Source organism: Mustela nigripes, chromosome 2, assembly GCF_022355385.1.
Source record: "Mustela nigripes isolate SB6536 chromosome 2, MUSNIG.SB6536, whole genome shotgun sequence".
NCBI classification, from domain to species: Eukaryota; Metazoa; Chordata; class Mammalia; order Carnivora; family Mustelidae; genus Mustela; species Mustela nigripes.
Genome location: NC_081558.1, coordinates 66,414,223 through 66,440,253, shown reverse-complemented (window position 1 = coordinate 66,440,253; position 26,031 = coordinate 66,414,223). Strand labels below are relative to the sequence as shown.

The window sequence follows — 26,031 nt, the reverse complement described above, 5'->3', positions numbered from 1 at the left end:
CCCTTGTTTCCCTTGCCTTTGGCGTTGTTCCTAGGAAGATGTTGCTGCGGATGAGGTCAAAGAGGTTGCTGCCTGTGTTCTCCTCAAGGATTTTGATGGATTCCTTTCGCACATTGAGGTCCTTCATCCATTTTGAGTCTATTTTTGTGTGTGGTGTAAGGAAATGGTCCAATTTCATTTTTCTGCATGTGGCTGTCCAATTTTCCCAGCACCATTTATTGAAGAGGCTGTCTTTTTTCCATTGGACATTCTTTCCTGCTTTGTCGAAGATTAGTTGACCATAGAGTTGAGAGTCTATTTCTGGGCTCTCTATTCTGTTCCATTGATCTATGTGTCTGTTTTTGTGCCAGTACTATGCTGTCTTGATGATGACAGCTTTGTAATAGAGCTTGAAGTCCGGGATTGTGATGCCACCAACGTTGGCTTTCTTTTTCAATATCCCTTTAGCTATTCGAGGTCTTTTCTGGTTCCATATAAATTTTAGAATTATTTGTTCCATTTCTTTGAAAAAGATGGATGGTACTTTGATAGGAATTGCATTAAATGTGTAGATTGCTTTAGGTAGCATAGACATTTTCACAATATTTATTCTTCCAATCCAGGAGCATGGAACATTTTTCCATTTCTTTGTGTCTTCCTCAATTTCTTTCATGAGTGCTTTATAGTTTTCTGAGTATAGATTCTGTGTCTCTTTGGTTAGGTTTATTCCTAGGTATCTTATGGTTTTGGGTGCAATTGTAAATGGGATTGACTCCTTAATTTCCCTTTCTTCTGTCTTGCTGTTGGTGTAGAGAAATGCAACTGATTTCTGTGCATTGATTTTATATCCTGACACTTTACTGAATTCCTGTATAAGTTCTAGCAGTTTTGGAGTGGAGTCTTTGGGTTTTCCACATATAGTATCATATCATCTGCGAAGAGTGATAATTTGACTTCTTCTTTGCTGATTTGGATGCCTTTAATTTCCTTTTGTTGTCTGACTGCTGAGGCTAGGACGTCTAGTACTATGTTGAATAGCAGTGGTGATAATGGACATCCCTGCCGTGTTCCTGACCTTAGTGGAAAAGCTTTCAGTTTTTCTCCATTGAGAATGATATTTGCGGTGGGTTTTTCATAGATGGCTTTGATGATATTGAGGTATGTGCCCTCTATCCCTACACTTTGAAGAGTTTTGATCAGGAAGGGATGTTGTACTTTGTCAAATGCTTTTTCAGCATCTATTGAGAGTATCATATGGTTCTTGTTCTTTCTTTTATTGATGTGTTGTATCACATTGACTGATTTGCGGATGTTGAACCAACCTTGCAGCCCTGGAATAAATCCCACTTGGTCGTGGTGAATAATCTTTTTAATGTACTGTTGAATCCTATTGGCTAGTATTTTGTTGAGTATTTTCGCATCTGTGTTCATCAAGGATATCGGTCTATAGCTCTCTTTTTTGGTGGGATCCTTGTCTGGTTTTGGGATCAAGGTGATGCTGGCCTCATAAAATGAGTTTGGAAGTTTTCCTTCCATTTCTATTTTTTGGAACAGTTTCAGGAGAATAGGAATTAGTTCTTCTTTAAATGTTTGGTAGAATTCCCCCGGGAAGCCGTCTGGCCCTGGGCTTTTGTTTGTTTGGAGATTTTTAATGACTGTTTCAATCTCCTTACTGGTTATGGGTCTGTTCAGGCTTTCTATTTCTTCCTGGTTCAGTTGTGGTAGTTTATATGTTTCTAGGAATGCATCCATTTCTTCCAGATTGTCAAATTTATTGCCGTAGAGTTGCTCATAGTATGTTCTTATAATAGTTTGTATTTCTTTGGTGTTAGTTGTGATCTCTCCTCTTTCATTCATGATTTTATTTATTTGGGTCCTTTCTCTTTTCTTTTTGATAAGTCTGGCCAGGGGTTTATCAATTTTATTAATTCTTTCAAAGAACCAGCTCCTACTTTCGTTGATTTGTTCTATTTTTTTTTGGTTTCTATTTCATTGATTTCTGCTCTGATCTTTATGATTTCTCTTCTCCTGCTAGGCTTAGGGTTTCTTTCTTGTTCTTTCTCCAGCTCCTTTAGGTGTAGGGTTAGATTGTGTACCTGAGACCTTTCTTGTTTCTTGAGAAAGGCTTGTACCGCTATATATTTTCCTCTCAGGACTGCCTTTGTTGTGTCCCACAGATTTTGAACCGTTGTATTTTCATTATCATTTGTTTCCATAATTTTTTTCAATTCTTCTTTAATTTCCCGGTTGACCCATTCATTCTTTAGAAGGATACTGTTTAGTCTCCATGTATTTGGGTTCTTTCCAAACTTCCTTTTGTGGTTGAGTTCTAGCTTTAGAGCATTGTGGTCTGAAAATATGCAGGGAATGATCCCAATCTTTTGATACCGGTTGAGTCCTGATTTAGGACCCAGGATGTGATCTATTCTGGAGAATGTTCCATGTGCACTAGAGAAGAATGTGTATTCTGTTGCTTTGGGATGAAATGTTCTGAATATATCTGTGATGTCCATCTGGTCCAGTGTGTCGTTTAAGGCCTTTATTTCCTTGCTGATCTTTTGCTTGGATGATCTGTCCATTTCAGTGAGGGGAGTGTTAAAGTCCCCTACTATTATTGTATTATTGTTGATGTGTTTCTTCGATTTTGTTATTAATTGGTTTATATAGTTGGCTGCTCCCACGTTGGGGGCATAGATATTTAAAATTGTTAAATCTTCTTGTTGGACAGACCCTTTGAGTATGATATAGTGTCCTTCCTCATCTCTTATTATAGTCTTTGGCTTAAAATCTAATTGATCTGATATAAGGATTGCCACTCCTGCTTTCTTCTGATGTCCATTACATGCCGTATTTTAATATGAAGTCTGAGGTAATACTAAGGAAAAAAGGCCATTCAAGAATGACTCAAGCATTTCTTTAGAACATTCTACATCCCAGGAACCATGCTGCATATTACGGTACTTTGACATCAGAGTAAGGAAACATAGGAGAGCCACAAAAACTCAATGAAAAAGGGAAACACCTCTATTTTCTAAAACACAAATCTTGTCCTTCTTCATTGGAAGCATTAAATTGTCAACAACTTCTAAACTTGGACAAGCTATATGTTGAAATTTACATGGGCTCAATTCTTGCCTTCTAGGAAATTAAAATCCTAAAACCCAGTAAAAGAAAACAGTAAAAGCTACTTACACATATACAGTATTTTAGGATATTTCACTAAGATGCATCATCTTACTATGGCAAGTTAATGGTGGATGTCAGCTGCCTTCATCGTCCCTTTCACTCAAAGTCTCTGAGTTACCTGAGGTGGATTCCCAATTAGTCATATAAAGTCAGGCAGATTCTCATATGCAGGAATAAACTGGAGCCAATCCATATGAACTCAGAGCTAAACTGTGCCCTGCTGAAAGTCCTTCTCTAAGCATAATGTTTCTGTACTGTTGTTGTTCCTACTATAAGTTTATTATGGTTGTACTTCTATTTATGACTTCTAATAAAACAAGGACTCACATGCATATTCATTTCAAACAAAAATAATACACAGTGCTTAAAAAATACAACATGCTTAAAAATACAACAGAACTGTTCTGAGTAAAAACTATATATTTTTTTGAGAATATATATATATATTTTAAGATTTTATTTATTGATTTGAGAGAGAGAGAGAGAGGTCACAAGTAGGCAAAGAGGCAGGTAGAGAGAAAGGGGGGAAGCAGGCTCCCGGTTGAGCAGAGAGCCTGATGCGGGGCTTGATCCCAGGACCCCGAGATCATGACCTGAGCCAAAGGCAGAGGCTCAACCCACTGAGCCACCCAGGTGCCCTAAGTAAAAAATATTTTTAAAAGATTTTATTTATTTATTTGAGAGATAATGAGGGAGAGAGAATCTGAAGCAGACTCCACACTGAGCACAGAGTCCAATGAGGGGCATGATCGCACAACCGTGAGATCATGACCTGAGTGGAGACCATAAGTTGGACCCTTAACCGACAGAATCACCTAGGTTTCTCTCTGATTGGAAATTTTGTGTCGAGGAGGTAGCCAAGCAACATTAATGAAAAATTACAGAATGTGGATATTCTGAACCAGTACCGGGAGAGACTTCCATTCTGACTTCTTTTTCTTGTGGTAGTGATAAATTTAGAATGATTCTGATTCATCCACACATTTTTTTAAAAGATTTTATTTATTATTTATTTATTTTATTATATAAAATATTATATATAATTATATAATAAACATATATTATTTAATTATTATTTATTTTTATAAATAATAAATATTTATTGTTTATTTTGACAGAGAGAGAAATCACAAGTAGGCAGAGAGGCAGGCAGAGGCAGGGGGGCGGGGGGAAACAGGCTTTCCATTGAGCAAAGAGCCCTATGCAGGGCTCGATCCCAGGACCCTGACCATGACCTGAGCCGAAGGTAGAGGCTTAACCCACTGAGCCACTCAGTTGCCCCAGATTCATCCATACATTCTTTCCTGATCTTTAAGGTCATCCACACAGATCAGATGGCTAGATTGTGAATATGTAATAGATGAAAACAAAGATGGAATGGAAATAAAAATCCACAATAATAAACTATACTTTAAATAATACACCAATAGCCAGAAAGTGTGTCAGATGAGTCATGATGTCAAAGAATCATATGTAATTAAAATATTACTTTACACTGCCATAACAGCAATAGCACTCAACATATCTGAGTTTCAGAACTAAGAAAAATAAACAGCACATTTTATTTATATATTTTAATAGTCGCCTCTTACATTGCTTAAATACCTTCCTACAATTACGTCTACATTCTGTAATGAGCAGATCTCACATATATTACACTGAACCAATAAGTGTAAGCCCTGCTTCTGCTAAAAGCAGGTCTGAAGCAATGAGCATCACATAAACAGAACATAAATCATCTCAGCATCACCAATTTAACAATTAATTGGTTCTTCTTATTAAAAAATGAATTTATCTACTTATTTTTAAAGATTTGAGAGAGAGACAGAGTGAGAGAGTGCACAAGAGGGGGGGGGGGGCAGAGGAATAAGCAGGGACCCTGTCCCCAGGACCCTGGGATCATAACCCGAGCCAAAGGCAGATTCTTGCTTAACAGACTGAGCCACACAGGCACCTCCAAAATGGTTTTATTTCTGAAGGTACAAACTGCTTTGTTCAATATTCCTTCTATACTGAGTAAATACATTTTATGGAATTTTATTTGGAGTTTATATTACTTATTGGGATTTTGTCCCCCCCCCCCCCTTTTTTTTTAAGATTTTATTTATTTGAGAGAGAGAGAGAGACACACACAGTGAGAGAGGGAACACAAGCAGGAGAGGCAGGCAGAGGGAGATGCAGGCTTCCCGCCAAGGAGGGAGCCTCATGTGGGGCTGGATCCCAGGACCCCAGGATTGTTACCTGAGCCGAAGGCAGATGCCCAACAACTGAGCCACCCAGGCACCCCTGGTTTCTGGTTTTATTCAGGATTATTTTGGGGGTTGTTTTCACTGTCTTTTAGGGCACTTCAGATCCTTTTTAGAAGGATTAGCATAGACATAGATAATTATTATTATATTTTTTAAAGATTTTATTTATTTATTTGACAGACAGAGATCACAAGTAGGCAGAGAGGCAGGCAGAGAGAGAGGAGGAAGCAGGCTCCCTGATGAGCAGAGAGCCCGATTCGGGCCTCGATCCCAGGACCCTGGGATCCTGACCTGAGCCAAAGGCAGAGGCTTTAACCCACTGAGCCACCCAAGCGCACCTAGATAATTATTTTTGATAAAGTCCTATTTGTAGCACAAACTGAGTGTTCCGAGATTCACCAAATTATGGCAATCAAGTCATCTTTACCATTTAAAAAAAATTTTTATTTACTGGGGCACCTGGGTGGCTCAGTCCATTTAGAGTGGCTGCCTTTGGCTCAGGTCATGATCCTAGGACCCTGGGATTGAGACCTGCGTCATGCTCCCTGCTCAGTGGGGAGCCTGCTTTTCCCTCTAACATTCCCCCTGTTTGTGTTCCCTGTCTTGCTGTGTCTCCCTCTCTGTCAAATGAGTAAGTAAAATCTTAAAAAAAAAAAAAAAAAGACTTTTTATTTATTTCAGAGAGAGTGTGTATGAGCAGGGGGGAGGAGCAAAGGAGGGAGAGGGAGAATCCCAAGCAGACTCCACACTGTTGAGTACAGGGTTGGATGCAGGGTTCCATCCCATAACTCTGAGATCCCAATGGGAGCCAAAACCAAGAGTTGGATGCTCAACTGACATAGCCATCCAGGGCACCCCTACCATTTTTTAAAAATCAGAAATTCTGGAGACGCGTAGGTGGCTCAGTTGATTAAGTGTCTGCCTTTGTCTCAGGTCATGATCCCACAATCCTGGGATTGAGCCCTGCACTGGGTTCCCTACTCAGCATGGAGTCCGCTTCTCCCTCTCTGTCTGCCCTTCACTGCCTTTTGTGCACACTCTTTCTTCTCTCTCAAAATAAATAAAATCTTTTTAAAAAAATTAGAAATTTAGAACTTTGTATAAGAAAATTGGGGGGAGGAGGATTTCATAATAAAATCCATAGAATGAAGACAATCCTAAAGGTATTATTTCTAAAAATAAGTAATTTTAAACCTTACTGTATTTCTCTACTCCTAAGATGATCTAATTCCCTGGTTTCCAATAACTATCCAAATGAGAGGCCTCCAACCCTTACATTCATCAATGGAATAAAGAGTAAGAAATTTCTAGGGGTGCCTGGGTGGTTCAGTGGGTTAAGCCGCTGCCTTCGACTCAGGTCATGATCTCAGGGTCCTGGGATTGAGTCCCACATCAGGCTCTCTGCTTAGCAGGGAGCCTGCTTCCTTCTCTCACTCTCTCTCTGCCTGCCTCTCTGCCTACTTGTGATCTCTGTCTGTCAAATAAATAAAATCTTTAAAAAAAAAAAAGAGTAAGAAATTTCTAGAGATTGTTTTAAAAAAATATAAATACTACCTAGAATTGTCAGTTAATTTAAGAATTATCCAATAAGAAAGTTGTCTTTTAGGGTGCCTGGGTGGCTCAGTCAGTTAAACATCTACCTTCGGCTTGAGTCATGATCCCAGGGTCCAAGGACTGAGTCCCACATCAGGCTCCTTGCTCAGCAGGGAGCCTGTTTCTCCCTCTCCCTCTGCCTGCTGTTCTCCCTGCTTGTGTTCTCGCTCTTCAAATAAAATCTTAAAAAAAAAAAAAATTGTCTTTTAAAAGACAAATCAGACTTAAATAAATGATTAAAGCCCTTCAAAGACAGCACTTATCTCTTCCCCTAGTGGTATATACATACCAAATCATAAACTACTTCAGTATCATGTGTGAATACTGCCAGGCAAACATACTTCTAAATGTTAGTTTTTGCAACTGTTCCTCAGGAAGTGCTGTTCAGCAGTAGAAGGAGCGTAAAAACATCTATATCATCTATGGCAGGCAAACCTCAGGTGCCAGGCCTGCCAATCTCCACACAGCCAAAGAGCACAGCAAGGATGGGTGGGGGATAGGAAAGGGGGTGATACAGGCATCTGGTAATTCTGATACAACCTTTCTTCTACTCCTACTGACCACTCCCCACTTGAGATTTCAAAGGCTTCCACCAACCACTACATGCAGATAATCTAGGCAAGGACACCCATGTAAACTGGCCTAATTCTCACAGTCGCTGGTGACAAAGGTGTGAAGGAGACAGCCTGATAATCCATGAATTCTGAACCATTTACGGAATCAAAAGTAAAGCCCGTAGGCACCAAAGGAAAGGTAGTGTTGTACAGTTCTGTCCACACTCATGGTCTTAGTCCTACTCTAACCACCTGATGCACATACCATACTCAGGCCAGGCCAGCAGATGATATGGAACCTGACCCAGCAGCTAGTAGATCACTGTTCCAACAGATATGGCCCTCTCGTTGACTTCACCTCTTTAATGCGACTGCTGATACAGCCTGCTATATTTTAAGAACCAGAATGTTAACAAATGACTTTAAGAAACTAAATATTTTATCCAACTGTTAAAGAGCAGACTATCTTTATAAATTCCCTGAGAGTTATAAGAGAATGACGTCTTGTGTGTTTCCAAGTATTTTTTGTTTTCTATGTAACAAGCAAGGGGAGGTGTTTTGAACAAAAAGATATCCAAGGAGCACTCACCCCCTTATTTGCAGCAATGCAGCATTCAGCCAGCCTTAGCCAGAGGCGGGGATTTGCATGATAAACCTGAACAGCTTCAATCAGACACTCAAAGGCAGCAAGAGGTCTTCCAATGTGAAGAAGCTGAATGCCACAGTTATATAGCAACTCATACCTCTTGTTGGTTAGCAATGTACACATGGGTCTTCCCGAAAATTTCTTGCCTAATGATACAAATTAGGTAAAAAAAAAAAATCATTAGATTAAAAATAATAGTTACATTGAACACACATTACATAACATTGATGTAATTACATCAATGTAATGTATTAATTACATTAATTACATTACATTGAAAATACTGTTAAATACTTAAATACTACCTTGTTTAATATCATGGACCCCAGTGTGAAGTTTTTGCTGTTGTTGTTTTAATGATTTTATTTGACAGAGAGAGCATAAGCCAGAAGAGCAGCATGAGACAGGGAGAAGCAGACTCCCTACTGAGCAGAGATTCCCAACATGGAACTGGATCCCAGGAACTCAGGATCATGACGTGAGCCAAAGGTAGATACTTAACCAACTGAGCCACCCAGGTGTTCTAGACCAGTGTAAAGTTGTAATAGCTCTCTGCTAGTGATGATCTTTATCTTCAACCCCACAAATATTCTCCAGAGTCATCTCAGTTGCTTGTGCTGGTGTAGCCAGAAATGTCTCTTATTTGCCAGCTACCCAGGTAACAATGGTCCAGACAGGAAAACAAAGATAGGACCCACTGACTAGATTCTATGAATCTTAAACCACCTTGCTACCTTTTTAGAAGATTCACTTTCTTTTTTAATTTTCATTTTGGTTAACCATTTTATTGTAATGTGCTTTTTTAGCCAGAAGTATTCTGCTAATGTTAGCAGGGGTTTGGGAACCTATGAAAATAAAAAATATACTGTATCTATGACGACTATGGTGTACTTGCTTATTTGAAGTTTCATAGTCTACAACAAAATAAGACTACTTATAATTTTGGATACACATTTCATCAGTGTTTTTATGTTTAAAAAAGCTAAATAATTGGTTGATTTTAAGCATTCCAGGTCAAGGATCCATCGCATATGATTATTAACATAAGAGACTTCAGGAATTTGCTCAAAGATTATCAGGTGCAAAAAATTAAAAAAATAAAGACTGTCAGGCTGCCTATAACATCCCATGTGAAACCTTGGAAAGAAGCTATAATAAAACTAGTTTAGGGGCACGTGGCTGGCTCAGTAGGTAAAGGATGCAACTCTTAATTTCAGGGCTGTGAGTTCAAACCCCATGCTGGGCATATAGCTTACTTAAAAAACAAAAGAAAACAACAACAAAAAAAACACCAAAAAAAGTATCCAAGAAATCTTGGCAACATACTTTGCTTTGTAAAATTATCCTAATGGATTACTGATTTTCAAATCCATGAAAAAGTGAATGTAATTTAAATTTCCTTGATAATTACTCCTACCACCTTGCTATTTGAAGTGGCCATATCTACGAAAGATCCCCAGAGTCAAACCTGTTGGTCAGGGTCAATGTTAATTGTAGGTAGGCACATATGGGTGCATTTTGACCAGACACTGATCACCAGCTACCTATTCTTTTTATTTTTTTTAATAATTAAAAAAATTTTTAATAAACATATATTATTAGCCCCAGGTGTACAGGTCGGTGAATCGCCAGGTTTACACACTTCACAGCACTCACCATAGCACATACCCTCTACCTACTTATTCTTTAAAAAAAATTATTTTTAAAATTCCAGTATAATTTACTTACCATGTTATATTAGTTTTGGGTATACAATACAGTGATTCAACAATATTTTTTTTGTTTTTGTTTTTTTAATTTATTTTTTAAAATTATTTTTATTAACTTATAATGTATTATTTGCCCCAGGGGGTACAGGTCTGTGAATCATGAGGCTTACACACTTCATAGCACTCACCATAAGTGATTCAACAATGTTATACGTTACTCAGTGCTCAGATGCTTGATCTTTAATATCATGCTCTCAAGTAGTAAAATACAAACTGTCTACCAGCAATGGGCTCACCTGGATCAGTGCTGCCTGCACTGAGCTGTGCACAAACATTGTCATTCTCCTGTAGAGCCTTTTTAAAGTAGAAAATTCCCAAATTGTGCTTGCTCATGGCAAAATGGATGCAACCAAGATTATTCCAGAACATGCATCTCAAGCATTCACCTGACAAAAACACAAATAAATTTGTCCAAAAATGTTACAGTTGACAAATGCCACACAAGAATTGGCAGTGCAACAGCAATTCCACCTAGTCCTTATGGAAAAGTTTACAAGGCATCTGAAATTCAGGACATCTGAAAATTTTCTAAGCTCCTTTCCTTTTTAAAATCTTTTATTAGAGGTGCCTGGGTGGCTCAGTGGGTTAAGCCTCTGCCTTCGACTCAGGTCATGATCTCAGGGTCCTGGGATCGAGTCCTGTATCGGGCTCTCTGCTCAGCAGGGAGCCTGCTTCTCCCTCTCTCTCTGCCTGCCTCTCTGGCTACTTGTGATCTCTTTCTCTCTCTGTCAAATAAATAAGTAAAATCTTTAAAAAATAAATAAAAAATAAAATCTTTTATTAAAGGTGATAAACTAACCCTACCCATTGATTTTCTTAGCTTGCTTAATCTCTTCTTCTGATTTTTAAATAACTATAGGCAAATAATACAATAATGCAAAGGACAAAAAGTAACATTAGTAACAATATACACATTGCATCCACACAACAAAATATTATGTAGAAACTTCAAAGAATCAATAGATATGGAAACATACTAAATGAATAGCAAGAACACATAAAACAGTATAATAACCGCTTTTGCTTGCTAAAGTCTCCACTGTTCTTTTAGTTCATCTTTAAATATCACTCGCTGAGCATCTATCTTCTCAAGCTTATTAGGCAATTGTATTTCTTTCTTTCCTTCCTTGTTTTTTTTTTTTTAAATTTTATTTATTCATTTGAGAGAGAGAAAGTGAGAGGGAGCATGAGAGCTGAGAAGGTCAGAGGGAGAAACAGAGCTGGGAGCCTGATGTGGAACTGGATCCTGGGACTCAGAGATTATGACCTGAACTGAAGGCAGTGGCTTAACCAAATGAGCCACCCAGGCGCCCCAGGCATTTGTATTTCTTTTTTCTTTCTTTTTTTTTTTAAAGATTTTATTTATTTATTTGACAGAGAGAAATCACAAGTAGATGGAGAGGCAGGCAGAGAGAGAGAGGGAAGCAGGCTCCCTGCCAAGCAGAGAGCCTGATGCGGGACTCGATCCCAGGACCCTGAGATCATGACCTGAGTCGAAGGCAGAGGCTTAACCCACTGAGCCACCCAGGCGCCCCAGGCATTTGTATTTCTTATCCTGTAATACGCACACTGCTTCTTTCTGTTCTTCACCCATTTTTAAAAATTTGGTTATGGACGTTTTTCCTATTGGTTACCTGTTAGTATGCTACAGAATCCTGTCACATCTGTTTAAAATATTGTCCTCATGGGCGCCTGGGTGGCTCAGTGGGTTAAAGCCTCTGCCTTCAGCTCGGGTCAAGATCTCAGGGTCCTGGGATTGAGCCCCGCATCAGGCTCTCTGCTCAGCAAGGAGCCCGCTTCCTCCTCTCTCTCTGCCTGCCTCTCTGCCTACTTGTGATCTGTCAAATAAATAAATAAAATCTTAATAAATAAATGAAATATTGTCCTCAAAGCCAGTGTGTCACCTATCTTATGACCTGCTTCAGTGTGTATGTATGTGTGTTTAATCATAAAAAGTTTTATATTTTTATGAGGTGATACTAATCATCTTTCCTAATATTAAAATATTCAAGTTTTTTTTAGCTGCTTTTATGATTTTTACATTTCAACCCTTCATTTCTCTGGGCTTTATTTTGGTGTAATGAAAGCAACCCAACCTTTAGTTTTCTTCTTGTAAACTGCTTCCAAATACTCCAAAACAATTTACTGATAGTCTTTTCCACAATGATATAAAATGCCGGACTTGGGGTGCCTAGGTGGCTCAGGCGTTAAGCATCTGCTTTTGGCTCAGGTTATGATCCCAGGGTCCTGGGATCAAGCCCAGAATCAGGCTCCCTGCTCAGCAGGAAGCTGTTTCTCCCTATCCCTCTGCCCCTGGCTTGTGTTCCCTTTCTCACTGTCTCTTTGTCAAATAAATAAATAAAATGTTTAAAAAAATAAAATGCCAGACTAGACTGACAAAATTAACACTCAAAATAGTTAATGCTTAATACTGAAATCTACGATTCTCTTCTGATGTGTATTTCAAAAACACAAATAGTAGACTTCAGCGGAAGAGAGCAGGATATACATTAAAATATTTAAAGGAGACTGCCTCTGGTAGTGGCATTGTGAACAATTTAAGGAATGTTCTATTCCCGAATCTTCTCCAATAAGCATATTTTATCAGCAGCAAAAACTAAATTTTACAAATGAGAAATGAATGAAATATTTTAAAACTAACAACTATGGAAAAATACTAGTACATAATATATATAACTACTATATAAAAATACTAGTACAAAAAATATATAACTACTATATAAAAATCTTCCCATTAGAACTTTTTTTATTTTGAAGATTTTATTTATTTGACAGAGATCACAAGCAGGTGGGGGGGCAGCAGGCTCCCCGCTGAGCAAAGAGCCCGATGTGGGGCTTGATCCCAGGACCCTGAGATCGTGACCTGAGCCGAAGGCAGAAGCTTTAACCCACTGAGCCACCCAGGCGCCCCCCATTAGATCATCTTAACTGTTGACTAGTCAACTATATGTCCTGCTCCTCACTCCACTGTAGAGCCTAATAGTATTTTTTTTAAAGATTTTATTTATTTATTTGACAGAGAGAGAGATCACAAGCAGGCAGAGAGGCAGACAGAGAGAGAGAGGGGGAAGCAGGCTCCCTGCCGAGCAGAGAACCTGATGGGGGGCTTGACCCCAGGACCCTGAGATCATGACTTGAGCTGAAGGCAGAGAGTTAACCCACTGAGCCTAATAATATTGATTCTGAAATCTGTATCAAGACAACCCTAAGCAAAATTTTCTCAAAAGATACTGAATATTTAGTCTGAAAGATCATTTCAGTGTTTGGCTGTTACGGGCCTCTGAGGGGAAATTATGACAATAAAAAAAGCAAAACCAAAAATTTAGCAGAGTTAAAAATGGGTACTCAGAATAAAAAGAATATCCAAGAGAGGGGCACCTGAGTGGCTCACTGGGTTAAAGCTTCTGCCTTTGGCTTAGGTCATGATCCCAGGGTCCTCGGATCGAGGCCCACATCCAGGCTCTCTGCTCAGCAGAGAGCTTGCTTCCCATCCTCTCTCTTTATTTATTTATTTATTTATTTATTTATTTATTTTAAAGATTTTATTTATTTATTTGACAGAGAGAGAGAGCAAGCACAGGCAGACAGAGTGGCAGGCAGAGTCAGAGGGAGAAGCAGGCTCCCTGCCGAGCAAGGAGCCCGATGCGGGACTCGATCCCAAGACGCTGGGATCATGACCTGAGCCGAAGGCAGCTGCTCAACCAACTGAGCCACCCAGGCGTCCCCCATCCTCTCTCTTTAAAAAAAAAAAAAAGAATATCCAAGAGAACTGTAATGGAACAAACTGCTTTTCTCCATCTTTTACAACCCCACTTAACAGAATGGGTAAGGAGGAGGGGGCAGTGAGTATGTCTGCAGGTATGCTTTATTTTTTAAGATTTTCTTTTATTCATGTATTTGACAGGGAGAGAGAAAGAGAGAGCAAGCACAACAAGGAGGAGCGGCAGGTAGAGGGAAAGCGAGACGCAGACTCCCTGTTGATCAGAGAGCCCGTCTTGGAGCTTGATCCGAGGACTTTGGGATCACGACCTAAGCCAAAGGCAGATGCTTAATGGACTCAGCCACCCAGGTGCCCTTGCATGTGTGTTCTATCTTCGTATCTGAATAGAATCTAAAACAAAACATCCCAAAAAACTTATTTCATCTGTTGCATTTTAAGATTTTATTTATTTATTTACTTATTTGAGAGAGTGCATGCACATGTGAAGGCGGGGAGGAAAGGAGGGGAAAAGAATCCTAAAAGTAGACTCCACGCTGAGCACAGAGCCCCACGTGGGGCTTAAACTTACAATACTGAGACCATGACCTGAGCTGAAACCAAAAGTCAGAGACTTAACCAACTGAGCCACCCAGGAGCCCCCCATCTTTGCATTTTAAACTTGGGATAAAACATTTTCAAATGTTTGACTTCACTTCTTGAATAAATGGATTTTCCTCCTTTCTCCCCATAAAACAGCATTGATGTGAATTTAAAAGAAAGCCTCATATTTTACCTTTCATTTTACCAACAGTATTAAGCAACTCATTAAAATTTTCTTTTTTAGACAGGGAGAGAGGCAGAGGCAGACAGAATCTTAATTAAACAGGCTCCACACCCAGCACGGAGCCCAGTGCAGGCCTTGATCTCACTACCCTGAGATCATTACCAGAGCCCAAATCAAGAGTAGGATGCTTAACTGACTAAGCCACGCAGATGCTGCTCCTCATTAAAACTTTCTTAAAAGGGATGCCTGGGTGGCTCAGTCCCTTAGTCCTCTACCTTTGGGTCAGGTCATGATCCCAGAGTTCTGGGATGTAGTTCCCTGTCTGGCTCCTTGTTTGGCAGGAGGCCTGCCGCTCCCCTTTGTTGTGCTCACTGGCTTGTTCTCTCTCTCACTCTCTGACAAATAAATAAATAAAATCTTAAAAAAACAGCAACTTTCTAAATAGAGAACAGATAATGATAATTACCTTCTTAACTTTATAGAAATATTTTTGTTATAGTTAATAGTCTAAAAAATCATCATATGCTCACAGGTTTTATGGGAGAAAAGGGAAAAGTAAAAACATTATCATCTCATTTCCTTAAAAGATTTCATTTCACAAAGTAAAAGCCCAAGGACCTTATGTCCTGGACATAATTTGTTGGCTGGTATTAAAAAATGAAAGGAAAGAAAGCATATGTGAAGTGAAAGAGAAGTTTACTTTTAGAAGCTTCTTCTAAAATGGAAATAAATAGGGGTACCTGGGTGGCTCAGTAGGTTAAACATCCAACTCTTGGTTTTGACACAGGCTCTAGGATCATTCCAGCCTCAGGCTCAGCAACCAGTGGGGAGTCTGCTTTTCTCTCTTTTCTCTTTCTCCCCCAACCCTTTTTTTGGCCCTCCCCGTGCACACTCCTGCTCTTTCTAAAGTAAATAAATATATCTATAAAATAAATAAAGTGGAAACAAATAATGAATAAGTTCTTAAGAATTTTTTGCAGCAGAAATAATAAAACATTTCATTTTTTAAAAAATCAGCAAAAATCATACTGAAGAGCACTGGATGAAACAAACAACAATAGAGAGAAGAGCCAGGAAGACAATACTAGAATTTCACAATTTTCTTTTACCTGTTTTCATGAATCCTGGATGTTCAGCAATGTTTGAACTATTTAATAGCTTCACAGCTTTCCGATAATTGCCTCTTAAGTACTCAAAATTGCTTTTAAGAAACAGAGAGGGCGCAGACTGTGAAGAAAATATAAGTTGCTTATATTTTGTTTTCAGATGTCTATTGTGAGATAATAATCATACTGCTGTACTGGCATATATTCAAGAGCATAAATGAATCATTTAAGTTGTGCTCACAAAAAACTGTAGCTTCACAATTTTTCATTGCTTTCACGTTCTAAAAAAATTAAACCTATCAGAGAGCACCTTATCAACTGAATTAAGGGTCTGCCTAAAAAAAATACATACAGTATATATGGATGAAAATACAGTCTGCAGATCATCAACAGACTGCCTTCATCTATTATACTACTAACTGGAAGCCAATTTAATTAGGTCCTTCAGTTCAATGACTGTTTAGAAAGACTGGAGGTCTCCCTTATTTTTTAGGGTAGATGCACATTCATCAGAACCCAAAGGGATACAAATAATCCAATGCCTTTCCAGATAGAAAAAAAGAAGTATCATTCTATGGATGGAAGAATTACCTAACAGAATGCCTTATTTTTGAGAGCTCATCTTGCATGTGACAAATTTCACATTTTGGATGGCAGACCATGTTTCACTTGCCCTAAGAATCCTCTCAGTGGAGGATCATCTGTATACCTATTTATTTATTTATTTACTTTTTTACTTTTTAATTAACATATAATGTATCATTAGCCCCAGGGGTACAGGTCTGTGAATCGCCAGGTTTACACACTTCATAGCACATACCTTCCCCAATGTCCATAACCCCACAACCCTCTCCCTTCTCCCCTCCCCCCCGGCAACCCTAAATTTGTTTCATGAGATTAAGAGTCTATTATGGTTTGTCTCCCTCCCAATCCCATCTTGTTTCATTTATTCTTTTACTACCCCCCAAACTCTCACATTGCCTCTCAACTTCCTCATATCAGGGAGATCATATAAGTGTCTTTCTCTGATTGACTTATTTCACTAAGCATAATACCCTCTAGTTCCATCCACGTTGTTGCAAATGGCAAGATTTCATTTCTTTTGATGGCTGTGTATCATACCTATTTAGAATGCAAAAGCATGCACAGATCTACAAACTGAACATTCATCTAGGAGGACATCAGGGATCCTGGTTTCATCATTTATTCACTTTAGCTTAGCTATAGGCTTTTCTTCTAAGTCCTTGTTCATGCTTTGCTCTTCCTCAGGTTGAGGAAACAAGGGCTTCCAAAGCTTATTCCAGGTAGCAGTACTTCCTCCTGATTTAGGTATTACTACTACCCTGCAATACAATTATTTATTTTCCTGTTTCTCTCTTCCTGGTGATTATGGCTTCTGTTAAGGCAAGGATCATGTCTTTTATCTCAAAAAGATTTGATAATGGTTAGCTGGCTAATTAGGTTTTTCCCTCTTAGCCTCAAGTCTACCCTCCTCAGACTTTGGCTACAATTTGTTCTCCTCAAAAAAAAAAATCACTTGAGTACTGACCCAGTGACTAATGTAGATCCTGCCTAGGATTTCTAGGGTCACTTTTCCTGAACCATTTCTACTACAAACTATTGTTTGTAGTACAAACTACTACAATAGTTCAAAACCAAATTATTTCTCTTTATTACTTCGTACTTAAAATGTTAACAGTTTTCCCAAAAGCATCAAGAATGTTCATAATTCTTTCTCCTCCAAAATCTTAAAAATTATGTTATCAGTGGGGGAGTGGGGTGGAGGGAGTGGAAGGAAGGAGTAATTTTATCTCAAATATTCTAGCAGCATTAGTCAAATTGAAGGTACTATCAAGCCAGAGATCATCTGGAAGTGGCAGGTTTGGGATACAGCTGAACTGTACATCTTTAATAAATATTTTGGTATAAACTAAAAAAACCCCCTAAGTGTCCAACAGTACATGTTTATGTGAATTGTGATAAGCCATTTCCAGAATACTAGATAGCTATTTAAGATGGTGGTTTTGAGGGCTACACACCAAGTGAAAATGCTTGCTATAATTTTAAGTGAGAAAAGTATTAAATTATAGCCACAGTATGATCACCATTTTACATCCCAATGTCAAGCTCTATATCTAGTGGTATATATATACACAGTATAATAGACTAAAATAAATTATTTAAGACTGACAAATACTTACTATCCAAACAAGAAAGTTTTAGGGCATAAAAGTTATTACAAATTGGAAAAAAGAAAAGAAAAGAAACATCAAGAAGAAACTTACATTTCCAGCTGTGTTCATGACTGACTTGATTTCCCTTTTGCATGCTTTCAGGGACTTCATTTGGATATAAGCTCTTACTTTATACTGTCAAAGGAAAATGCTAGTATGTGAGAACTGTGATGGATTTACACACGCTGGAAGTTTTACTTTCTAATTAAATGAAAGTTCAAGCCAATCTGTTTACAACAGTTACTTTCAAAAGCAAGTTTTAAATTATCTCAAATAACCTATTTTCACTCTACTCTTAGAATACATTCTAAAAAGCAAAAACAAAAAACATGGTAGAATAAAATTTATACTTAAATTCCAAGCAAAAATATTAAAATTTTCAAAAAAAATTTATATTTTAATTCCATATAATTAACGTACCGTATTAGTTTTAGTGCACAATATAGTGATTCAGCAATTCTCTACTTCCTACCATTTTTTATCTGTACCTGACTAATTAAGAATGAATTTTTGTAGTCTACAAACTGATTTTATCATCCAATACATTCCCTGGCCATTTCACTTAATCTTTCCTTAAGTAATTAAAAGAAAAGATGTTGTATTATCATTTTAAGCAAATATAATTAGAAGGATAAATACGCTATTAAATTATAATACTTAAAAGCCAAACAAACATACATGCCTTGAATTATTTACTGCTTTCAATGATCTATCATATTCTTCATCATTCTTAACTATTAGTAAATATAAGTGATGCATAACCTCTCTTAGAATTTATGCTACCTGATGTATCTTTGATTTTGCAGCTTCTATTAGGGCTCCACTTTCAGCTTTATGATTCAATCCGTCTTTGTTGGTGTTATTACCAGTCTGTAGGGTGTTTAAACAAAGTTAATCAAAATTAATTAAAAATTTTTTACCATAATTTAAATCAGTGATTTATAAGTAAGCTTATCTGAATCACCTAAAACATTTTAAAACTACAGAATCCCAGGTCTTACACCCAGAGATTCAGATGTAATAATCTGGAGCAGATAACAGGAAAAAAAAATTATTTAAAGATTTTATTTACTTGACAGAGACAGTGAGAAGGAACACGGCCGGCAGACTCCCCACTGAGCAGGGAGCCCTTACACGGGGCTGGATCCCACGATACCAGGTCCTGGTCAGGACTTAGGTGAGGACCCAAACCAAAGGCAGACCCTTAATGTCGCATGCCCCCTTCCCTTTTTTTTTAAAGAAAATTCTACTTTTGAGAAACTCTCATTGAAGATGATATACCAGGTTTAAAAAGCATGGATATTACTCAGGCAAAACTCAAGATTATCTTTCTGAACCTAAAACAGATGTCATTTCCTTCTTTATTTTTTAAATTCCATTTTTTTTTTTTAAGATTTTATTTATTTATGTGTCAGAGAGAGAGAGAGACAGGGCACAAGCAGGAGCAGCTTCAGGCAGAGGGTAAGGGAGAGGAAGGCTTCCCATTGAGCAGAGAGCCAGATGCAGGGATAAATCCCAGGACCCTGGGATCATGACCTGAGCAGAAGGCAGATGCTTAACCGAGTGAGCAATCCAGGCAGCCCTTTTCTAAACTTTTGATGTTCACATTTAAAAAAAATGTAATGATCGGGTGCCTGGGTGGCTCAGTGGGTCAAGCCTCTGCCTTTGGCTCAGGTCATGATCTCAGGGTCCTGGGACCAAGGCCCGGTTGGGCTCTCTGCTCAGCAGGGAGCCTGCTTCCTTCTCTCTCTCTGCCTGCCTCTCTGCCTACTTGTGATCTCTGTCAAGTAAGTAAATAAAATCTTAAAAAAAAAATTCTTAAAAACAAAATGTAATGATCAATGTCTACATTTTTTTAAAAAGATTTTATTTATTTGAGGAGGGGGGTACTGGGGAAAAGGAGAGGGAGAAGCAGCCTCTCCACTGACGTGGGGCTCAGTCCCAGGACCCTGCGATCATGTCCTGAGAAAAAGGCAGAAACTTAACCAACTGAGCCACCCAAGTGCCCCCATGTCATATAAGCTTTTTCTTACAGAAACACTGCCAACATCATACACTAGGTTCCCAGTAATATCCCAAATCCTTCACAATGTGACCAATATTTGAGTTGACAATCTCATCTCCTGATCTCCTATACCTACATTTTTCAGGTAGAGTATGCATTTCAGATTACCAGAAATTCCTCCAAGTACCACTCTCACACCTTCTGTGATGTTTTCTCTGCCATGACAGTTACTCTGCTCCATCCTTCTGCTTCTGACTAGTTGAATTATATTATATTACATCTTTCAAGGCCCAAATCAGACATCCAAACTTCTCCAAGATAATTAATTATTTATCTGGGGAGGGAGGGCAGAAGGAGAGGCAGTGAGAATCTCAAGCCAACTCCACACTGAGCACAAAGCCCTACATGGGGTTTGATCTCATGAACCTGAGATCATGACATGAGCTAATATCAAGAGTTGAACACTCAACCAACTGGCACCCTTAAACTTCTCCAAAATCATCCCTACCTGCCTTCCTCCCAGTGCCTGGAGAAACGCTGCCCCATCTTTCTCCTCTCACACAAAGTGTAAACTACAAGATTTTTATTTTTGTTACTTTAGTATCTAGCAAAGGACACAAGCATCTGCTGAACAGAATTATATTTTTATCAACTCATTCATAAGTACTGAATATAAAAACAAAGTATTTTACCACACAGTGTTTAGGAATAATGCTAAGATGATTTAACTCAGTTCCTTTCTATCCACATCTGTTAAATTGTAAAAAGTAATGCTAATGTTTATTTTTAAACTTAGAGAACTTAGACAGGTAGAAAGAAAGTACTATTAACAATCTGTTTTCTACAAATACTTTTTTTTTTTTTTTAAGATTTTACTTATTTAACAGAGAGCGGGAGAGCACAAGCAGGGAGAGCAGCAGGAAAGGGAGAGGGGCACCTGGGTGGCTCAGTGGGTTAAAGCCTCTGCCTTTGGCTCAGGTTCTGATCTCAGGGTCCTGGGATTGAGCCCCGCATCGGGCTCTCTGCTCAGCAGTGAGCCTGCTTCCCTCTCTTGCTGCCTGCCTCTCTGCCTACTTGTGATCCCTCTCTCTGTCCCCAATAAATAAGTAAAATCTATAAAAAAAGATCCCAGGATCATGACCTCAGCTGAAGGCAGATGCCCAACCATCTGGGCCACCCAGGAGCCCTACAAATACTCCTTTTCTAACAAAAGGGCAGGAACAGAAAGAGAGAATGACCATCCCTTGACAACTAGAGGACAAGCAAAACAAAAAACAAAAGTGGCACCTCATGGTACCTACCCACCTCTGTTGGCTTAGTGGAGCATGTGACTCTTGATCTCAGGGTTGTGGGTTTGAGTCCCATACTGGGTGTAGAGATTACTTAAAAATACAATCTTGCGGGGGGCACCTGGGTGGCTCAGTGGGTTAAAGCCTCTGTCTTCAGCTCAGGTCATGATCCCAGGGTCCTGGGATCGGGCCCCACATTGGGGTCTCTGCTCAGCATGGAGCCTGCTTCCTCCTCTCTCTGCCTACTTGTGATCTCTGTCTGTCAGATAAATAAATAAAATCTTAAAAAAAAAATCAAATCAAATCAAATCTTGGAGTACCTTGGTGGCTCAGTCAGTTAAGTGTCTCTTTTGGCTCAGGTCATGATCTTGGAGCCCTGGGACCAAAGCCCACACTGGGCTCCCTGCTTGGTGGGAAACCTGCTTCTCCCTCTCCCTCTGGCCCTCCCCACTGCTTGCACATATGCATGCGCACACTCTCAAATAAAATCTTCAAAAAAACAAATAATTAAAAATACAAATAAAGTCTAAAAATAAAAACCCCATTAGAACTAAAAAGAATTCTTAATGTACACCAAATCCCTTATTCCAGAATACATCATAAATACGCACTCTTTCTAAAGAACTTAAATAATGAAATTTTCTCTAGTGAAAGCAGCCCTGTCTATCCAAATTATGGATTTCTATTGTCTTAATTGTAATCTTTACATCCAGTAAATTGAACATTTCACCAGTGAAAAGATACAAACACACTCCCTTAGTAAGTGCAGAAATTAAGACCACTATGAGATACTACTTTACATCCATTAGGATGGTTACAATGGTTTGTTTTTTTAATTTTTTAAATTTATCTATTTGACAGACGGAGATCACAAGTAGGCAGAGAAGCAGGCAGAGAGAGAGGAGGAAGCAGGCTCCCCGCTAAGCAGAGAGCCCGATGTGGGGCTCGATCCCAGGACCCTGGGATCATGACCTGAGTCAATGGCAGAGGCTTAACCCACTGAGCCACCCAGGCACCCCAGGATGGTTACAATGTTTAAAAAAAAAAAAAAAAAAGGTAATAACAAGGTCGGCAAAAATGGTAGGAATGTAAAATAGTGCAGCTAATCTGGAAAACAGGCCAGTAGTTCCTCCTAAGATTAAACATAGAACTGCCATATGATCCAGCAAGTCCACTCTTAAATATATACCCAAGAGAAATGAAAACATATATGCCTTCACAAAAATATGTACACAAAGGTTAACAGCAGCATCATTTATATTAGTCAAATGTGGAAAACCACCCAAATGACCATCAACCAATGGATAAAAAAATGTGCCAAATCCATATAGTGGAGGAGTACATGGCCATAAAAAAGAATGAAATACATGAAAAGGGAATGAAGTACACGCTACAACTTGATAAACTTTGAAGGTACACCAAGTGAAAGAAACCAATCATGGAAGGCCATATATTAATATAATTCCATTTATATGAAATGTCCAGCACAGTCAAATTCATAAAGATAGAAAGTACACTAGTGGTTGCCAAGGGTTGAGGGAAGGGGAAAAGTGCTAACAGATACAGCATTTCTTTTTGGGGTGATGGAATGTTCTGGAACTTAGATAATGATGACAATTCTACAACTCAGTGAGTATATTAAAAGCCACTGAACTGTACATCTTAAAACGTTAGATTCTGTAGATGTAAATTATATTTGTTTTTTTTAGGTTACTGATCAATTTTTTTTTTTAAAAGATTTTATTTATTTTTTTGACAGAGAGAAAGATCACAAGTAGGCAGAGAGGCAGGCAGAGAAAGAGCGGGACGCAGGCTCCCTGCTGAGCAGAGAGCCCGATGCAAGGCTCGATCCCAGGACCCTGAGATCATGACCTAAGCCAAAGGCAGTGACTTAACCCACTGAGCCACCCAGGCGCCCCTCAAATTATTTTTTAAATAAGTAGGCTCCATGCTCAATGTGGGTTTCGAATTCACGACCCTGAGACCAAGAGTCACACGGTCTACTAAGTGAGCCAGTCAGTTGCCACCATTAATCAAAATTTTAACTCCTCTGTCTCTCCTTACTAGTATGTGGGCCACCTGAGGGTAGGCATAATTCTTCTGATTTTTTTTTTAAAGATTTTATTTATTTATTTGACAGACAGAGATTACAAGTAGGCAGAAAGAGAGGAGGAAGCAGGCTCACCACTGAGCAGAGAGCCCAATGTGGGGCTCGATCCCAGGACCCTGGAATCATGACCTGAGCCAAAGGCAGAGGCTTTAACCCACTGAGCCACCCAGGTGCCCCAATTCTTCTGATTTCTTTATTTACTACAAAAATTTTTAGGGGCACCTTGGTGGCTCAGTTGTTAAGTGTCTGCTTTCGGCACAGGTCATGATCCAGAATCCTAGGATTGAGCCCCAAATCAGGCTCCCTGCTTAGTGGGAAGCCTGCTTCTCCCTTTCCCACTGCCTCCCCACCTCCCTGGCTTGTATTCCCTCTCTTAATCGCTAATAAATAAAAAAATAAAATCTTAAAAAAATATATTTTTTTAAAATTGAGGTATAATTGACATAAACACTATCAGGTATACAACATAATGATATTTGTATATATTATGAAATAACTAAGTCTAGTTGAAACATCTATCACTGTACTATACACAATTACAAAAGGTTTTTATTCTTGTACTGAGGACTCTGAGGACAGATTCGCTTGGCCATTTTCGAGTATGTAATACTATGGTTATCATTAAGAATAGTGGTCAGGGGCACCTGGGTGGCTCAGTAGGTTAAAGCCTCTGCCTTCAGTTCAGGTCATGATCCCAGGGTCCTGGGATCGAGCCCCACATTGGGCTCTCTGCTCAGCAGGGAGCCTACTTTCCTCTCTCTCTCTCTCTGCCTGCCTCTCTGCCTACTTGAGATCTCTCTCTGTCAAATAAATAAATCTTAAAAAAAAAAAAAAAAAAAAAGAACAATGGTCATTCTGTATTGAATTACATTTCAATAAAGCTGATAAAATTATTTAATAACCCAAAATATTAACCATAAATTTTAATCTGATCACCTCAGAATACTTACCTCATTCTTCCCATTTTTGTTGTTGCTGCCTTGTGAAATCATTTTTTCTAGGACAGCAAGAAGATGCAAAGCTTTCTCAGCTTGATAGGTTAATATATATAGGTCTACAAGCAAAAAACACACTGCTTGGGCAAATTTTTCTTCTGGGGGGGAAAAAACAGGAAAAGAAAAGTTATAATCCAAAGTGAAGCAAACATTTCAGACCACTCCTCCTCAGAAAGTTCTAAAGAGCAAAGACACTTAAGTCTTTATTTAAATGAATGTTCATCACCTAGAACCGTGCATGGAACAACTTACAATACCAACAATGCTATTCTATTCCGCATCTCAAGGCCTCTCATTGCAGTGACAGATACTCCTTTGACAAAAAATATCTACCAAACACCAATGCATGAAACGAGGAGTTACTACTTTAGTTAGAAGGAAACCCTAATTCCAGTACCCACTTAGCTACTTACTAGGTATGTGACCTCTACATATCACTGAGCTAATTTTTAGACCTCAGCTAGCAGACCTGTAAAATGGGGAGAATACTTCACCTGCCTGAAGGCAGGGGGGAGGTGAGCCAGATGATCTTCTGAGGTCCAACTCTGAGGAGGATTTCAAAGGAGGAAGAGCCCAAAAAGAGAGGAAGGGTAACCTGTTATGTCACAACACTATTTTCCTTTCCTTTCAGAAGAAAAAATGAAAAACAAGGTTTAAAAAAGAATGCTAAAATCAAGAACAGAAAATTTCAAAAGCCCTTAAAAGCCTCCTAACAAGTCCTGATTCCATTCTTGCTCTTACACAGCAAACAGAGTGGATTCCATTTAAAACTAAAATCAAGGTGGGTCAATGCACAAAGGGCCAAGGGCTTCCCATCACTCATAATACAGTAAGTCCTTACCTAGGCCACAGGACTTTACCTTGCTACTTCCAACTTCATTTGCTTCTGTTCTCCCCACCTAGCTCTAGTCACAATGGACTTCTGCTGTTCCCCTCTCACCAAACTTAAGGTCATCGCAGGTTCTTTGCATAAACTATCACCTCTGGCTGGAATGCTTTCCCCCTCAACAGCCATGTGGCTCACTTCTTCTCTTCACTCAGGTCTCTTTCAAATATTGCCTTATCCCAGGCCTTCCCTGATTGATTTATCTAAAATTAATGTTCCCAATCCATCTCCATCTTCTTACCCAATTTTAGCTTTTCTTCGTGGCATTCAGCTACCTCACAATTTAAATTTATTGTGTTGCTCTCCCATTAGAATATAACCTTAATGAGGGTCAAGACTTTATTTCATTCACTGCATTACCTTTACATCACAGAACAGTTCTGGTCCACAGTACATGCTCAATAAATACATGGTGTAGAAAAACCAAGTAGTGATATTTTTATACTTTTTTAAAAAAGATTTATTTATTTTAGAGAGTGAGAGAGCTCCCACACGAGCTGGGAGAGGGTCAGAGGGAGAGGGATAAAGAGAATCCACAAGCAGACTCACCAGTGAGCATGGAGTCTGATGCGAGGCTAAATCCCAGGACCCTGAGATCATGATCTGAGCTGAAACCAAGAGTTGGACGCTCAATCAACTGAGCTACTCTGGCATCTCCCTAGTAATGTTTTTAAATATAACAATAACGGGGGGTGCCTGGCTGGCTCAGCTGGAAGAGCATGCAACTCCTGATCTTGGGGTTTTAAGTCTGAACCTCATATTGGGTGTAGATATTACTTAAAAATAAAATCTTTAAAAATAACAATAAAAGAGGGGCACCTGGGTGGCTCAGTGGGTTAAGCCTCTGCCTTCGGCTCAGGTTATGATCTCAGGGTCCTGGGATCGAGCCCCGCATCGGGCTCCCTGCTGAGCAAAGAGCCCGATG

General features: G+C 39.0%; 1 protein-coding gene across 7 annotated transcripts in view; it reads right to left on the bottom strand.

Annotated features, from left to right (window-relative positions):
- CNOT10 (CCR4-NOT transcription complex subunit 10) overlaps nucleotides 1-26,031 on the bottom strand; it is an 82,067-nt gene that overhangs the window by 32,059 nt on the left and 23,977 nt on the right. For all 7 annotated transcript variants that reach the window (XM_059390619.1, XM_059390621.1, XM_059390623.1 and 4 more), the window contains 6 exons: nucleotides 24,176-24,318; nucleotides 18,605-18,691; nucleotides 17,873-17,956; nucleotides 15,591-15,708; nucleotides 10,213-10,362; nucleotides 8,151-8,353 (listed from right to left, as the gene is read on the bottom strand). In XM_059390619.1, the coding sequence (XP_059246602.1) occupies nucleotides 8,151-8,353; nucleotides 10,213-10,362; nucleotides 15,591-15,708; nucleotides 17,873-17,956; nucleotides 18,605-18,691; nucleotides 24,176-24,318 (785 nt within the window). The remainder of the gene's footprint in view (nucleotides 1-8,150; nucleotides 8,354-10,212; nucleotides 10,363-15,590; nucleotides 15,709-17,872; nucleotides 17,957-18,604; nucleotides 18,692-24,175; nucleotides 24,319-26,031) is intronic.